A 17,646-nucleotide genomic window follows, 5' to 3' on the forward strand; every position below is an offset into this window, starting at 1 on the left:
AGTCCCAGCTTTGACACACACTTATTAACCTCCTCCAAGAAATCTTTCCCTGTGGTTGTGCTCTTCATTGGCTGCACTGAAGCACGCTCCTCTGTCATTTCAAAGTCTGGGGTTATGCCTTGTAAGAATATCAACAACTGTGGCGTGTCACCTGCATCACTGCTGTCATCCAGGGCCGAGGAGAAATAGGTGAAATCCTTTACCTTGTCTTTCAACTGTTGTTCCATATTCTCTGAGATGTCCTCAACACGCCGTGTCACTGTTCGTCTTGACAGGGAAACATTTTCAAACAGCTCTTTCTTGTCGGGGCAAAGTATTGCTGCAGAGTCAATTAAACATTCTTTAATGAATTCGCCCTCAGCGAATGGCTTGCTATGTTTAGCAATTTTGTGGGACAGTACATAGCTAGCTCAAGCAATTCCGTTGTTTGCTGAATGCAGTTTTGTGAAAAGTCCTTGCTGCTTTTGCAACTGAGAAAGCAACTCTTTCGATGCACTTGCCCTCTGCTCAGAAGACATATTCCTATATTTCTCTGTATGCTTCGTCTGGAAGTGTCGGGACAAGTTGTAGTTTTTCAACACAGCGACGCTCTCTTTGCACACTAAGCACACAGCTTTCCCTGATACCTCAATAAATACATATTTCGATGTCCACTCTTGCTGAAACACCCTACATTCATTGTCTACTTTCCTTTTCTTTGAAAAACACATTTTTGAGGAATTTCTAGATAGCTGCTATTTGTAACTGTGACGTGATGTCAGCCTATCAGTTACTGTCTGTCCTTGTGCCTTCAAAATAAATGTCCCACAAGCGGTGGGAGTTAAATCATTAGGCGAGTGTTCATTGGTCTTTTAATTTGAATAACAAATCATTTTTTAGGAACTTTACAATCGCAAATTCTTTATGTGATCTCAGCATGATAGCGCGGGCCGTATTGAAACAGGTCGCGGGCCGGTCTTTGCCCGGGCCTGGCGTAGTGCTTGCCAATGCCACCACAGCATTACGGATACATTTTATAGTAGGCAGAACTTTTCCTCAATCATGACTAGGTAAGGTTGGCGGAAATAAAAGTAGAGGCTTTGTAACCGGCAATATCTTTTATAAAGAAAAGTCGGCAAAAAGTTGACTGGATGCTAAAGTTGGCAGAAAAACGTATTGGTTTTAAAAGTGTATAATAATACAAACTCAGAGTGTGTGATTATTCCAGAATAGAATTATAATAGAATATAATACATTTCATAGCCACTTCAAGGCACACAATCAGAAGAACCCACAAAGACCGGTACAGTCACAAGTCACAGAGCCAAACAATGTCACTGTGCAGAGCTACGATTAACATGCTATTCCAGTAGACAGATGATAGACGAGTGTGGCCAAATATGTAGCCTACAGCTGGTTTCACTAAGCTAAACTACGTAGTGTTTTCACAGTGAGTCTTCATTCGTGTGCTGTGTCTGGTTGTGTGTTGCTGGCGGTGCAGGGCTGTACTGTAACCGGACCTGGGATGGCTGGCTGTGCTGGGATGATACGCCTGCTGGGACAGTCACCTGGCAGAACTGCCCCAACTATTTCCCTGACTTCGACTCCACAGGTAAGGCCTGGCTATAAGAGGCGTTTGTTTTTGTGTCCTGTTTGTCTCTGTGTGTGTGCGTTTGTTTTCTATGCTATTTTTTACTATGTAAATTCTGCATTTCTTTACGTTCTGTAAACTACAAGCAAGAATAAATAAAGTCAAAGTTCTGGTCGGTCAGACGCTCCAATGCTGACTTGTTAACTCCTTGTGATAAACGCATCACTGTGGAACTTGGCTTGAATTTAAAATATTCATAGTATTTAAAGGCCTAGTGCTTTATATACATTTGAACTCTATGAGGTTGGAATAATACTGTGAAATTGTGAAAATGATGATAAAACCCTTTTTGTTGTTTGAAAAGATGGCATGAAATTTCAGCCTGTTTTGGTGGGATGGAGTTTTGGCCTGCCTGGTGACATCACCAGGGGGTAAATTAGTTATTAGACCAATAAGAAAGAGAGTTCCAAACCTCTCTACCAACAGCTAGTTTTCAGTTTCCACCTCCCACTGAGACCACTCCCAGACAGTCCTAGCAACATTCTTGCATGAGAAATTGCTCTTTGCTAATAATCTATTTTTGCCCCTTTTAATTCAAAACAATAACAGTAAGGTCCTTAATTGTTACCCATAAATGATTTGATATCACAGTATCAACGGCTGCAATTGGACCTTTAATTCATTATTCATGGTTTCAAGAGGTTGCAAAGCTTATGGACATGTTGCACAGTTTAAGTGTTTATGTTTAAAGGTCAACTTTGGGCACACAAAACGGTCCAACTCGCCTCTTTCTCAATTTTCAAACAGATATGGGGTGTGCATTTGGTGGTTCATCGATGTGTCATCCTGGTCAGGGCGCCGCGACCGACGTAGCTAGTTCGTTAGCTAAGCTAGCCACTTGTAGCTAGCCAGTAACTCCTCCAGTATGTGTTGACGTCATTTCACAGGATTTGTTTTTGGACAGAAGTTGTAGAGATCGGTAAGAAATGGCACTTCTGTAGCCAAATATCTCATTCATCATTTTATTTGTATTTATTTTTGCATTCAATGACCTGGTATGATGGTGCATTGATCAGTTATACAGTTTAAAGCCGTTATTTTTGCGTTTTTTGTCCAAAGTCGACCTTTAAGTGTCATAGACTACCATAGACTACTTTCGAGGTGAGGAACCATCTAACATCAAGATGTAAAATAGTGAACTACTCCTTTAAGTGTCTAAGTGTTAAACATGTTTCATAGCATGTTTAACAGTCCCGTGTGGCTTAGTTCGTAGAGCATGGTGTTTGCAATGCCAGGGTTGTGGGTTTGATTCCCACAGGGGACCAGTACGGAAAAAAGAAAAAAAATGTATGAAATGTATGCATTCACAACTGTAAGTCACTCTGGATAAGAGCGTCTGCTAATTGACTAAAATGTAAATTTGTCCTACTTGATTGTTTCATCAGAAAAAGCTACAAAGATCTGTAGCGAATCAGGACAGTGGTTCCGCCACCCAGACACCAATAGGACGTGGTCCAACTACACCTTGTGTAACTTCCACACTACAGGCAAGCTGAAGGTAAGGGTTGTCACAGAGTGATCCATCAATCCCATTTATACATGCTATTTTGACCATACACTTGATCCCATTTTACAATCACAATAAGGGAACATTTTCTCAAGGGGATAATACAGGTATATTCAATGCAGAGGAGACAAAGGTGGGAAAAATGTGTTAAATTAAGCTAGATAAAGCTTCCTCTTGATGACATTTTACAATCATGACATATGGAAGAGGTCATAGAGGGAACAACTGGTCAAATTAAGCTGGCAAAGGTTTCTATTTCTGACCAGTGAGTAGTAGTAAAACTCCTGACCCTAGCAATGGGAAACAGGCAGGGCCGGTTTCTTAAATCAATCAAATTTATAATTTATTTATAAAGCCCTTTTTAAATCAGCAGATGTCACAAAGTGCTATAGCAGGGCATCCTGAGGACACAACGAATGCTATGACTATTTGTCTACGTCAGTGGTCACCAGCCTTTTATAAGTCAGGATCTCTTTCTGAGTCAAAATGCATGCCGAGATCTACCGCTCAGTTTGTTTTTAAACATGACTTGAAAAACATGAGCCTATGCAACATTAACCAATTAAAAACGCTTCTGTAGCAATGAAGTTTGTGCAGTACGCTTTAGGCTCAATACATTATCACTGCATATTGGCTATGCTTGAATTGCCCTGCCAATGTTCTTGTCAGACAATTTTTTATTATATTTAAAAAATGTAGGTATATGATCACACTGATAATAGATCATTTGTTGTATTACTTGTGAGCCACAGCTGAGTGAGCAAAATATAATTTTATTTTTTATTGGACTGATGGCCTGCATCTGATGATCAGCCTGAGGGGAGGGAGCAGCGGTGAGGCTGCCTCTCACCCGTCTCTCCGCTCTCCCTCCTCCCTTTGCTGAGAACAGGAGACACATTCTTCCAGCTGATGGTGGAATTCAAGTCGCACTACATTATCTCTTCCTCATGCACCAATTCCTGTTGTTACTCCTATGATGAGAGAAAGTGAATTATAAAAAAAACAACACAAGCAGCTAAGAATAACAACGCAAGCTTATCGGAACACTTTGCTGTACTCAGTGGTGTAGTGGTGCCTGGAGAAGTGGGTATACTCTAATTTTGCCCCCAAAAATTCAAATGGCCCGCCCAGAGAAAGAAAGTCACCAGCAGCAAGAGCGACATCATTGATGTATACAGAGTAAAGAGTCGGCCAAAGAATTGCACCCTGTGGCACCCCCATAGAGACTACCAGAGGCCCGGACAACAGGCCATCCGATTTGACACATTGAACTCTATCAGAGAAGTAGTTGGTGAACCAGGCAAGGCAATCATTTGAGAAACTAAGGCTGTTGAGTCTGCCGATGAGGATGTGGTGATTGACAGAGTCGAAAGCCTTGGCCAGGTCAATGAATACGGCTGCACAGTATTGTTTCTTAAAACCTCTTACATCTACACGTTCCGCTAGCGGAACGATTGCTCCAATATCCAATGATGGGCGGGGCGCAAAATTCAAACTCCTCTAAATCCGAAAACTTACACTTTTCAAACATATGACTATTTTACAGCTATTTAAAGACAAGGCTCTCCTTTATCTAACCAAACTGTCCGATTTCAAAAAGGCTTTACAGCGAAAGCAAAACATTAGATTATGTCAGCAGAGTACCCAGCCAGAAATAATCACACAGCCATTTTTCAAGCTAGCATATCATGTCACATAAACCCAAACCATATCTAAATGCAGCACTAACCTTTGATGATCTTCATCAGATGACACTCCTAGGACATTGTGTTATACAATACATGCATGTCTGTTCAATCAAGTTCATATTTATATCAAAAAACAGCTTTTTACATTAGCATGTGACGTTCAGAACTAGCATTCCCACCGAACACTTCCGGTGATTTTACTAAATTACTCACGATAAACGTTCACAAAAAGCATAACAATTATTTTAAGAATTATAGATACAGAACTCCTCTATGCACTCGATATGTCCGATTTTAAAATAGCTTTTCGGATGAAGCACATTTTGCAATAATGTAAGTACATAGCCCGGCGTTACAGGGCTAGCTATTTAGACACCCTGCAAGTTTAGCCTTCACCAAAATCACATTTCCTATAAGAAAAATGTTCTTACCTTGCTTGTTCTTCATCAGAATACACTGCCAGGACTTCTACTTCAATAACAAATTTAGGTTTGGTCCCAAATAATCCATCGTTATATCCAAACAGCGACGTTTTGTTCGTGCGTTCTAGACACTATCCCAACGCTAAATCTCGGCCACGAGCATGACGCAAAATATGACAAAAAATTTCTAAATATTCCATTACCGTACTTCGAAGCATGTCAACCGCTGTTTAAAACCAATATTTATGCAATTTATCTCGTAGAGAAGCGATAATATTCCGACCGGGAATCTGCCTGTCTGTAAACTGAGGAAAAAACCGAAAGCCGGGGGCGGGGCGTGTCACGCGCCTAAGGCTTAGTCCATTGAGTGACCACTTAGCTTTTGCTCTCCTTTGTTTCAGCCAGGGCTTTGAATTACATCATTCCTGTTTTTCCCGGGCTATGAGACCTCATTGGAGACGTGTGAAGTGTCACGTAAGAGCAGAGATCCTTTGTAAACGATAGAGATAATAAAGAAGGGCAAGAAATGTTCAGACAGGGTACTTCCTGAACAGAAGCATCTCAGGTTTTTGCCTGCCATAGGAGTTCTGTTATACTCACAGACACCATTCAAACAGTTTCAGAAACTTTGGAGTGTTTTCTCTCCAAAGCTAATAATTATATGCATATTCCAGTTTCTGGGCAGGACTAATAATCAGATTAAATCGGGTACGTTTTTTATCCAGCCGTGAAAATACTGCCCCCTAGCCATAACAGGTTAACGATGGCGGTTAAGATATCGTTTAGGACCTTGAGCGTGGCTGAGGTGCACCCATGACCAGCTCTGAAACCAGATTGCATAGCGGAGAAGGTGCAGTGAGATTCGAAATGGTCGGTAATCTGTTTGTTGACTTGGCTTTCGAAGACTTTAGAGAGGCAGGGTAGGATAGATATAAGTCTGTAGCAGTTTGGGTCAAGAGTGTCCCCCCCTTTGAAGAGGGGGATGACCGCAGCTGCTTTCCAATCTTTGGGAATCTCAGACGACACGAAAGAGAGCAGGCCTTTCTAATCGACCTGGCCCGGGTATCCTGGAAGGATATTGACCTCATCCCGTCAGTAGAGGATGCCTAGTCATTATTTAAAAGTGCCTTCCTCACCATCTTAAATAAGCATGCCCCATTCAAAAAATGTAGAACCAGGAACAGATATAGCCCTTGGTTCTCTCCGGACCTGACTGCCCTTGACCAGCACAAAAACATCCTGTGGCGTTCTGCATTAGCATCGAATAGCCCCCGTGCTATGCAACTTTTCAGAGAAGTTAGGAACCAATATACACAGGCAGTTAGGAAAGCTAAGGCTAGCTTTTTCAAGCAGAAATCTGCATCCTGTAGCACAAACTCAAAAAGGTTCTAGGACACTAAAGTCCATGGAGAATAAGTGCACCTCCTCCCAGCTGCCCAATGCACTGAGGCTAGGAAACACTGTCACCACCGATAAATCCACTATAATTGAGAATTTCAATAAGCATTTTTCTACAGCTGGCCATGCGTTCCACCTGGCCAACCCTACCCCGGTCAACAGCCCTGCACTCCCCACAGCAACTCGCCCAAGCCTCCTCGATTTCTCCTTCACCCAAATCCAGATAGCTGATGTTCTGAAAGAGCTGCAAAATCTGGACCCCTACAAATCAACCGGGCTAGACAATCTGGACCCTCTCTTTCTAAAATGATCTGCCGAAATTGTTGCAACCCCTATCACTAGCCTGTTCAACCTCTTTCCTATCACCTGAGATTCCCAAAGATTGGAAAGCTGCAGCGGTCATCCCCATCTTCAAAGGGGGAGACACTCTAGACCCAAACAGACCTATATCTATCCTACCCTGCCTTTCTAAGGTCTTCGAAAGCCAAGTTAACAGACAGATTACCGACCATTTCGAATCAACCTCCGCTATGCAATCTGGTTTCAGAGCTGGTCATGGGTGCACCTCAGCCACGCTCACGGTCCTAAATGATATCATAACCGCCATCGATAAGAGACATTACTGTGCAGCCATATTCATCGACCTGGCCAAGGCTTTTGACTCTGTCAATCACCACATTCTTATTGGCAGACTCAACAGCCTTAGTTTCTCAAATGATTGCCTCGCCTGGTTTACCAACTACTTCTCTGATAGAGTTCAGTGTGTCAAATCGGAGGGCCTGTTGTGTCTGATCCACCTCTACGCAGACAACACCATCCTGTATACTTCTGGCCCTTCGTTGTACACGGTGTTAACTAACCTCCAGATGAGCTTCAATGCCATACTACTCTCCTTCCGTGGCCTCCCAACTGCTCTTAAATGCAAGTAAAACTAAATGCATGCTCTTCAACCGATCACTGCCCGCACCTGCCCGCCTGTCCAGCATCACTACTCTGGACGGCTCTGACTTAGAATATGTGGATAACTACTGTTAGGTTCTTATTTTTCAGAGTAAATAACCCACGGACACTAGAGAAGCTTTAACCAAGTTTATTCATTCCAAAGGTTCTGTACAGCTGAAATCAGACAGCAAAACATTTCAGACATTACAGTTTATATACATCCCACTTAAGACACTCCTCTTTCTCTCCAATCCTTACATTTTATGGCTCTACAGGAAGCTAATAAAGAGGGTAACAGGATTCCTAACATGTATTACTCTTAAGAGAATCTGTCCTCACCTCCTGACCTCAACCCCTCTTTCATCTAATACACAGATGTCCATCTGTCTTCCCTATATCAACCCATCGCTCTCCTCTCCTCCATCAAACACATTCCAAAGCCTTCTGTCTTTTTTCAGAGAACCATTAACTTCTAACATAACACCCAGTCTCTTTCATTTCCTATCATTCATTTAATATCTCAATGTTCAAAGTTTAGCCGATTCCAACACTACAAATACCTAGGTGTCTGGTTAGACTGTAAACTCTCCTTCCAGACTCACATTAAGCATCTCCAATCCAAAATGAAATCTGGAATCGGCTTCCTATTTCGCAAAAATGCCTCCTTCACTCATGCTGCCAAACATATCCTCACAAAACTGACCATCCTACCGATCTTCGACTTCGGCGATGTCATTTATAAAATAGCCTCCAACACTCTACTCAACAAATTGGATGCAGTCTATCACAGTGCCATCCGTTTTGTCACCAAAGCCCCATATACAACCCACCACTGCGACCTGTATGCTCTCGTTGGCTGGCCCTCACTTCATACTCATCGCCAAACCCACTGGCTCCAGGTCATCTACAAGTCTCTGCTAGGTAAAGCCCCACCTTATCTCAGCTCACTGGTCACCATAGCAGCACCCACTCGTAGCACGTGCTCCAGCAGGTATATCTCACTGGTCACCCACAAAGCCAATTCATCCTTTGGCCATCTTTCCTTCCAGTTCTCTGCTGCCAATGGCTGGAACGAACTAAATCACTGAAGCTGGAGACTCATATCTCCCTCACTAGCTTTAAGCACCCGCTGTCAGAGCAGCTCACAGATCACTGCACCTGTACATAGCCAATCTGTAAACAGCCCATCCAACTACCTCATCCCCATACTGGATATAGACTTTTTGTTTTCTTTTTTCTACTGTATCATTGACTGTATGTTTGTTTATTCCATGTGTAACTCTGTGTTGTTGTATGTGTCGAACTGCTATGCTTTATCTTGGCCAGGTCGCAGTTGTAAATGAGAACTTGTTCTCGACTAGCTTACCTGGTTAAATAAAGGTGAAATATATAAATAAATATGTTTTTAAATCAACTTCTTTTACAGTCTATGGCTCTAGGAAACCGTGCAGACACAGTGATCTGAGCTATCTGATTGGCCAGCAGTAGACCTATAGGTGCACTTGATTTGCTCTCTGGGCCTGCCAAGTGGCAAGTCAGTTATGAACAAATTCTTATTTACAATGACGGCCTACCAAAAGGCAAAAGGCCTCCTGCGGGGTTGGGGGATGGGATTAAAAATATAAATAAATTAAATAAAAATATAGGACAAAACACACATCACGACAAGAGAGACAACACTACATAAAGAGAGACCTAAGACAACAACATAGCAAGGCAGCAACACATGACAACACAGCATGGTAGCAATGCAACATGACAACACATGGTAGCAACACAACATGGCAGCAACACAACATGGTACCATCACAACACATGGTACAAACATTATTGGGCACAGACAACAGCACAAAGGGCAAGAAGGTAGAGACAACAATACATCACGCAAAGCAGCCACAACTGTCAGTCAGAGTTTCCATGATGGAGTATTTGAATGAAGAGATTGAGATTAGACTTCCTCATAATATGCGTTCTCCTGTTCTATTGGTTTTATTCCATATTGAGTGTTTGTTGCAGCTCGTTCCAGTCGTTAGCTGCAGCGAACTGAAAAGACGAGCAACCCAGGGATGTATTTTCTTTGGGGATTTTTAACAGAATGTGACTGACAGAACGGTGTTGTATGTGGAGGATGAGGGCTGCAGCAGATATCTTAGATGGGGGGAGTGAGGCCTACGAAGGTTTTATAAATAAGCATCAACCAGTGGGTCTTGCGACGGGTATACAGAGATGACCAGTTTACAGAGGAGTATAGAATGCAGTGATGTGTCCTATAAGGAGCATTGGTGGCAAATCTGATGGCAGAATGGTAAAGAACATCTAGTCGCTCAAGAGCATCCTTACTTGCCAATCTATAAATTACATCTCCGTAATCTAGCATGGGTAGGATGGTCATCTGAATCAGGGTTAGTTTAGCAGCAGGTGTGAAAGAGGAACGATTACGATAGAGGAAACCAAGTCTAGATTTAACTTTATCCTGCAGCTTTGATATGTGCTAAGAGAAGGACAGTGTACCGTCTAGCCATACTCCCAAGTACTTGTATGAGGTGACTACCTCAAACTCTAAACCCTCAGAGGTAGTAATCACACCTGTGGGGAGAGGGACATTTTTCTTACCAAACCACTTGATCTTTGTTTTGGAGGTGTTCAAAACAAGGTTAAGAGCAGAGAAAGCTTGTTGGACACTAAGAAAGCTTTGTTGTAGAGCGTTTAACACAAAGTCCGGGGAGGGGTCAGCTGAGTATAAGACTATCATCTGCATATAAAGGATAAGAGAGCTTCCTACTGCCTGAGCTATGTTGTTTATGTAAATTGAGAAGAGCGTGGGGCCTAGGATCGAGCCTTGGAGTTCACTCTTGGTGACAGGCAGTGGCTGAGACAGCAGATGTTCTGACTTTATACACTGCACTCTTTGAGAGAGGTAGTTAGCAAACACAGACACATGAAATGGTTCAAAATGGGAACACTTTACCATCCCGGACCTAGGGCTACTGAATCAAGTGCAACTGCCGCCAACACCGCAAAACTAATTTAAAAAAAATAGGAACGCAAGGCTTTATGGTTGTTTTTTTTACAGAAATGGTTATTGACGAGGAATGGCTTGGAAATTGACCAGTCGATCGACTAGTTAGTGACCACTGTTCTACATGGTAAATGGTTCAAGCGTGGCTTAGTCACACTGTGATTAGAGTATGAATGAAAACCAGCTGTGCTGCAGAGCTTAAGGACCTGATTTGAAATACCCAGGTCCTAGACCTTAATGGGATACTTTGGGATTTTGGCAGTGAAGCCCTTTATCTGCTTCCCCAGAGTCAGATGAACTCGTGGATACCATTTTTATTTTAGCTGTTCCTGTAAAGTTTGTCATTGCGGTAACACTAGTTAATATTGTCTCGTAAAAACTTCCTTCCTACTGGACACAGAGTCATAAAAATAGTATCCACGAGTTCATCTGACTCTGGGGAAGCAGATAATCATAATCATGAGTGCCAAAATCCCAAAGTATCCCTTTAAGGTCCTAGTCTCACCCCTTTCATATTTTGTTTACATCAAGGTAGCAAATGGAAGTCAGGGTTAATGGTTCATGAATGTCCTTGATGCACCACTGTATGATCCCATTTGTTTTAATGTTCATGTATCTGTATTTTCCAGATGGCCTATATCCTGTACTATATGGCGATTGTGGGTCATGCCTTCTCCATAGCCTCCCTCCTGATCTCTCTGGCCATATTCTTCTACTTCAGGTAATTCTAGATGCTGCTGTTGCTTTCTTTATGAAACAAACTACTGGTTTGATTAGAGAGAGTAGTCGGTCTTGGACTATCAAAGCTTTTTTTTCACATGATTAATGAATACTTCTGAGGATGGGGATAATGATGATGATAATGGTGATTATGATGAAGATGAAGACACATCTAATCGTGATGAAAATGAAGATGTTGATAATGATAGTGGTGATAAATATGATGAAAGTTTTGATAATATTGATGGTGGTGATGACTGATTGATACAGTTCAGGCGGTATAATATATTTCTCCTAAGGATCTGAGAGTGCTTTATCAATCATCTTGTCATTATTTAACTGAAAATATGGCTGTGTATTTCCTCTGAGATAACTGAATTGTAAAGATGGCCGCAGTGGTGTAAAGTACTTAAGTAAAAATACTTTAAAGTACTACTTAAGTCGTTTTTTGGGGGTATCTATACTTTACTATTTTATTTTTGACAACTTTTACTCCACTACATTCCTAAAGAAAATATTGTACTTTTTACTCCATACATTTTCCCTGACAACCAAAAGTACTCGTTACATTTTGAATGCTTAGCAGGACAGGAATATGGTCAGATTCATACATTTATCAATAGAACACGTGGTCGTCCCTACTGCCTCTGGCGGACTCACTAAACACAAATGCATATTTTGTAAATAATGTCTGAGAGTTGGAGTGTGCCCCTGCCTATCCATAAATTTTAAAACAAGAAAATGGTGCTTGCTGTCTGCTTTGCCCCTTTACCCAGACCTACATGTACATATTACCTCAATTACCTTGACTAACCTGTTCCCCAGAACATTGACTAGGTACCTGTACCCCTTATATATACTGTAGCCTTGTTACCGTTATTTTATTATGTTACTTTAGTTTATTTAGTAAATATTTTGTTAACTCTATTTTTCTTAACCACATTGTTGGTTAAGGGTTTGTAAGTAAGCATTTCAGGGTCAGGTCTGCCCCTGTTTTATTCGGTGCATGTGACAAATACATTTTTGTTTTGATTAATATAAGGAATTTTAAATGATTTTTACTTTTATTCTTGAAACTTAAGTATATGTTAAACCAAATGCTTTTAATAATGCAGTATTTTACTGGCTGACTTTCACTTTTACTTGAGTAACTTTCTACTAAGGAATATATACTTTTACTCAAGTATGACAATTGGGTATTTTTACCACCACTGGATGGCCGTGTGTTTTCTCTGAGATGGCTGAATTGTAAAGATGGCCGTGTGTTTTCTCTGAGATGGCTGAATTGTAAAGATGGCCGTGTGTTTTCTCTGAGATAGCTGAATTGTAAAGATGGCCGTGTGTTTTCTCTGAGATAGCTGAATTGTAAAGATGGCCGTGTGTTTTCTCTGAGATAGCTGAATTGTAAAGATGGCCGTGTGTTTTCTCTGAGATAGCTGAATTGTAAAGATGGCCGTGTGTTTTCTCTGAGATGGCTGAATTGTAAAGATGGCCGTGTGTTTTCTCTGAGATGGCTGAATTGTAAAGATGGCCGTGTGTTTTCTCTGAGATAGCTGAATTGTAAAGATGGCCGTGTGTTTTCTCTGAGATAGCTGAATTGTAAAGATGGCCGTGTGTTTTCTCTGAGATAGCTGAATTGTAAAGATGGCCGTGTGTTTTCTCTGAGATAGCTGAATTGTAAAGATGGCCGTGTGTTTTCTCTGAGATAGCTGAATTGTAAAGATGGCCGTGTGTTTCAACTGATATAACACTGGCAGTGTGCAGTGCGATGGTGATTGCATCGTCTGTGGATCTATTGGGGTGGTAAGCAAATTGAAGTGGGTCTAGGGTGCGTCTTTCTTTTTCCCTTTCGCAGTTAAGCCAAACTACGCCCGGTTATTTAGAGAGGCGTTCTACTACGCTGTCATTGGCTGGCTAACGTTGTCTCACTCACAGGCGATCAGCGCAGAGACAGTGGCCTTCCAAGGTAAGGATGGAAAGTGTAATTTAACAATTAGCTGCCTACCATAATGCAGGCCTATTATTATCATGTTTGGTCAAATTTGCCCATGTATTTATTTTTAGAGTTGTAAAAATGTCTCAGAACTCCGCCGAATTCCCTCACTTGAAGGTCAGCTAAGTTTACCTAGGCTATGTAACATTACTAGCTCCGTATTTGAAGTTGTTATATTATCATTAGAAGTCTATTATCAGGTAAAAGCATATGCTTATTATTAATAATTTCTCAAATATGTATTAGCTAATCATTAGATCGAATAAGCTATGCTACAGCCATTGAATCTATCTTTGAGCGTTAAGGGAAGTTAATGGCTAGGTCAGTCCGCGACTTTATGTTATATATTTTTCAATCTTGAAGTATGTTATATATTTTTAAATCTTGAACTTCATGGGCAAATGTTATTAATCAGTGACTGAAATGTCACGCTAGGTGATATTCCCTTCTGGACTTGGAGAGCGCTCAAAGCGTTGTAGAACGCCTCTGTGAATAACGGGGCGTGGTTTTGGCTTAACCGCGTTGGGGAAAAGAAAGACGCTGTGGGTGTAGCAGACTTGGGATAGGGAGAGATTGAATATGCCGGTTGGTCTGCACATGCTCCGAGGACGTGGCTTGGAATGCCATCTGGGCCGGCAACCTTGCGAGGGTTAACACGCTTAAATGTCTTACTCACGTAGAATGAGAGCCCATAGTCCCATAGTCCTAGGTAGCAGAGCCCATAGTCTTAGGTAGCTGGCCACGTTGGTGGCACTGTGTTATCCTCAAAGCGGGCGAAAAAGGTGTTTCGCTTATCCGGAAGTAAGACGTAGGTGTCCGTGACGTGGCTGGTTTCCCCTTTGAGTCCCTGCCACATACGTCTCGTGTCTGAGCCGTTGATAAGTTGTTAATATGTCCATACACTCTTAATTTTTTTTGCTATCTTGAAGCTGAAAGGGTTCCCCCGGTTGTCCCCATAGGATAACCCTTGAATAACCATCTTTGGTTATAGGATAACCCTTTCTACAGAGGGTTCGTTCTACATGGAACCCAAAAGGGTTCTACCTGGATCAAAAATAATTCTAACTGGAACCAAAAAGGTTTCTCCTGTGGGGACAGCTGAAGAACCCTTTTGGAACCTTTTTTTCTAAGAATCTATAACCATTAGGCCATTATCTTTGAATAAACATTATGGGGGACATTACTGCATGAGCAAAAACAACATTTCTGCATCATATTGGTTAATACAGACTTGGGATAGTTCTCATTTGGCTCATTTGCCAATATGAAAATTCCCAAAATGTTGACATTTGATGTGTTTCAAATCTCAATGGATATAGCAAGTAGGGTGTTAACCAGCAAATGCAGCTGTGGCTCAACGTAGGTTTTGTAACAGACTGCAATGTGAGCCAACGTACAGTAGGTCTTGTAACAGACTGCAATGTGAGCCAACGTACAGTAGGTCCTGTAACAGACTGCAATGTGAGCCAACGTACAGTAGGACTTGTAACAGACTGCAATGTGAGCCAACGTACAGTAGGTTTTGTAACAGACTGCAATGTGAGCCAACGTACAGTAGGTCTTGTAACAGACTGCAATGTGAGCCAACGTACAGTAGGTCTTGTAACAGACTGCAATGTCAGCCAACGTACAGTAGGTCTTGTAACAGACTGCAATGTGAGCCAACGTACAGTAGGTCCTGTAACAGACTGCAATGTGAGCCAACGTACAGTAGGACTTGTAACAGACTGCAATGTGAGCCAACGTACAGTAGGTTTTGTAACAGACTGCAATGTGAGCCAACGTACAGTAGGTCTTGTAACAGACTGCAATGTGAGCCAACGTACAGTAGGTCCTGTAACAGACTGCAATGGGAGCCAACGTACAGTAGGTCCTGTAACAGACTGCAATGTGAGCCAACGTACAGTAGGTCTTGTAACAGACTGCAATGTGAGCCAACGTACAGTAGGTCCTGTAACAGACTGCAATGTGAGCCAACGTACAGTAGGTCTTGTAACAGACTGCAATGTGAGCCAACGTACAGTAGGTCCTGTAACAGACTGCAATGTGAGCCAACGTACAGTAGGTCTTGTAACAGACTGCAATGTGAGCAAACGTACAGTAGGTTTTGTAACAGACTGCAATGTGAGCCAACGTACAGTAGGTCTTGTAACAGACTGCAATGTGAGCCAACGTACAGTAGGTCTTGTAACAGACTGCAATGTGAGCCAACGTACAGTAGGTCTTGTAACAGACTGCAATGTGAGCCAATGTACAGTAGGTCTTGTAACAGACTGCAATGTGAGCCAACGTACAGTAGGTCCTGTAACAGACTGCAATGTGAGCCAACGTACAGTAGGTCTTGTAACAGACTGCAATGTCAGCCAACGTACAGTAGGTCTTGTAACAGACTGCAATGTGAGCCAATGTACAGTAGGTCTTGTAACAGACTGCAATGTGAGCCAACGTACAGTAGGTCCTGTAACAGACTGCAATGTGAGCCAACGTACAGTAGGTCTTGTAACAGACTGCAATGTGAGCCAACGTACAGTAGGTCTTGTAACAGACTGCAATGTCAGCCAACGTACAGTAGGTCTTGTAACAGACTGCAATGTGAGCCAACGTACAGTAGGTCTTGTAACAGACTGCAATGTGAGCCAACGTACAGTAGGTCTTGTAACAGACTGCAATGTGAGCCAACGTACAGTAGGTCTTGTAACAGACTGCAATGTCAGCCAACGTACAGTAGGTCTTGTAACAGACTGCAATGTGAGCCAATGTACAGTAGGTCTTGTAACAGACTGCAATGTGAGCCAACGTACAGTAGGTCCTGTAACAGACTGCAATGTGAGCCAACGTACAGTAGGTCTTGTAACAGACTGCAATGTGAGCCAACGTACAGTAGGTCTTGTAACAGACTGCAATGTGAGCCAACGTACAGTAGGTCTTGTAACAGACTGCAATGTGAGCCAACGTACAGTAGGTCTTGTAACAGACTGCAATGTGAGCCAACGTACAGTAGGTCCTGTAACAGACTGCAATGTGAGCCAACGTACAGTAGGTCTTGTAACAGACTGCAATGTGAGCCAACGTACAGTAGGTCCTGTAACAGACTGCAATGTGAGCCAACGTACAGTAGGTCCTGTAACAGACTGCAATGTTCCGCAAAGTTTATACATCTAGTTAATACATAGTTCAGGTGTATATCTTAGTAGCCAACTAGCCGCTATCCAAAACAAAAGTAAACCCTCAAACTACACTGTGTCTGTGTCATGACAGGAATCAGATAGAATAGGTCCTCTCTTGGCATTGTAAAGCATCAATGGACGATCAAAGCGATCAGCTAATTACGACCTCAATTACGTTTTAAAGATGGCAAGCAAAGCATTGCTTTTTAGGGGAACATCGTTTTTATGATCATGGCACTATATTTATAGGCTGATCCCTACAAAACTGAAAGTCTTAATGTTCCCAGATGTGCAGTTTACAGTGGTATTTGACGCAGTACAGCTGCACTTCTTATTTATGGCCTCCACTTCAGCCCTGCCAGGACTCACCGATAAAAAATACTCCAGCTAGCTGTGGAAAAATAGAGTTGGGTTAGCTTCAAAAATATGGTATCACTGTGCAGTCGGATCCTGTCCTAATGCTGATGCTTGTTGTCATAAAATGGCTGTCTGTTTTGACAGGGCCTGTTTGATCAAAGTGTCAATGTACATGGGGTTATCATTTTGGTAGTTCCAGCTTTTACTGTACCTTGCATGTCAGACGTTGCCCTGAAACTCCTTTAGCTTGTTTAGGTGTAGTCTGAGAACATCCATACAGCATCTTCAGATGAAGAACGTTCTTCTGTCTGTTCTATTTTCTGCTTATCCTAGTTTGAAGATATTCTGCTAATACGTCCTTTTACTTCTTTTGGGCCATTTAAAGGTAGCCTTGTTCTCAAAGACATCACACACCACTGACCCAGAACAAGTCATTTACTAACGCTGCCATGCTGAGATTTCTTCTTCCATAAACAACACATTTACAGCAAGACTGCTACATGAGCTTCCTAATGACTGGAGACAGATAACAGGACATTGTTGCTGTACACAGGTTTGGCACAAAGTGTTTTCACTCCAGTAAACACTGTTTTATCCTATCTTTAATTGCTCGTGCTTGGCATTACTTTCCTAACCTTTTATAGAAAATAGTATCATTTGATTCCACTGCATTCCATATGGATGATGTAGCTTTTGATTACTGATGATTTTACCCCCACTACTTTGTAAATGAATTATTATGTGATTAATACGCTTCTGTATCAGATTCCGTGAGAATCAGGAAGCTCCACAGGGACCTCAAA

General features: G+C 42.0%; 1 protein-coding gene across 2 annotated transcripts in view; it reads left to right on the forward strand.

Annotated features, from left to right (window-relative positions):
• Positions 1-17,646, forward strand: part of LOC115175528 (calcitonin gene-related peptide type 1 receptor) — a 121,195-nt gene that overhangs the window by 80,105 nt on the left and 23,444 nt on the right. For both annotated transcript variants that reach the window (XM_029734817.1, XM_029734818.1), the window contains exons 7-9: positions 1,481-1,591; positions 3,016-3,128; positions 11,236-11,327. In XM_029734817.1, the coding sequence (XP_029590677.1) occupies positions 1,481-1,591; positions 3,016-3,128; positions 11,236-11,327 (316 nt within the window). The remainder of the gene's footprint in view (positions 1-1,480; positions 1,592-3,015; positions 3,129-11,235; positions 11,328-17,646) is intronic.

This window comes from Salmo trutta, chromosome 36, assembly GCF_901001165.1.
Source record: "Salmo trutta chromosome 36, fSalTru1.1, whole genome shotgun sequence".
NCBI classification, from domain to species: domain Eukaryota; kingdom Metazoa; phylum Chordata; class Actinopteri; order Salmoniformes; family Salmonidae; genus Salmo; species Salmo trutta.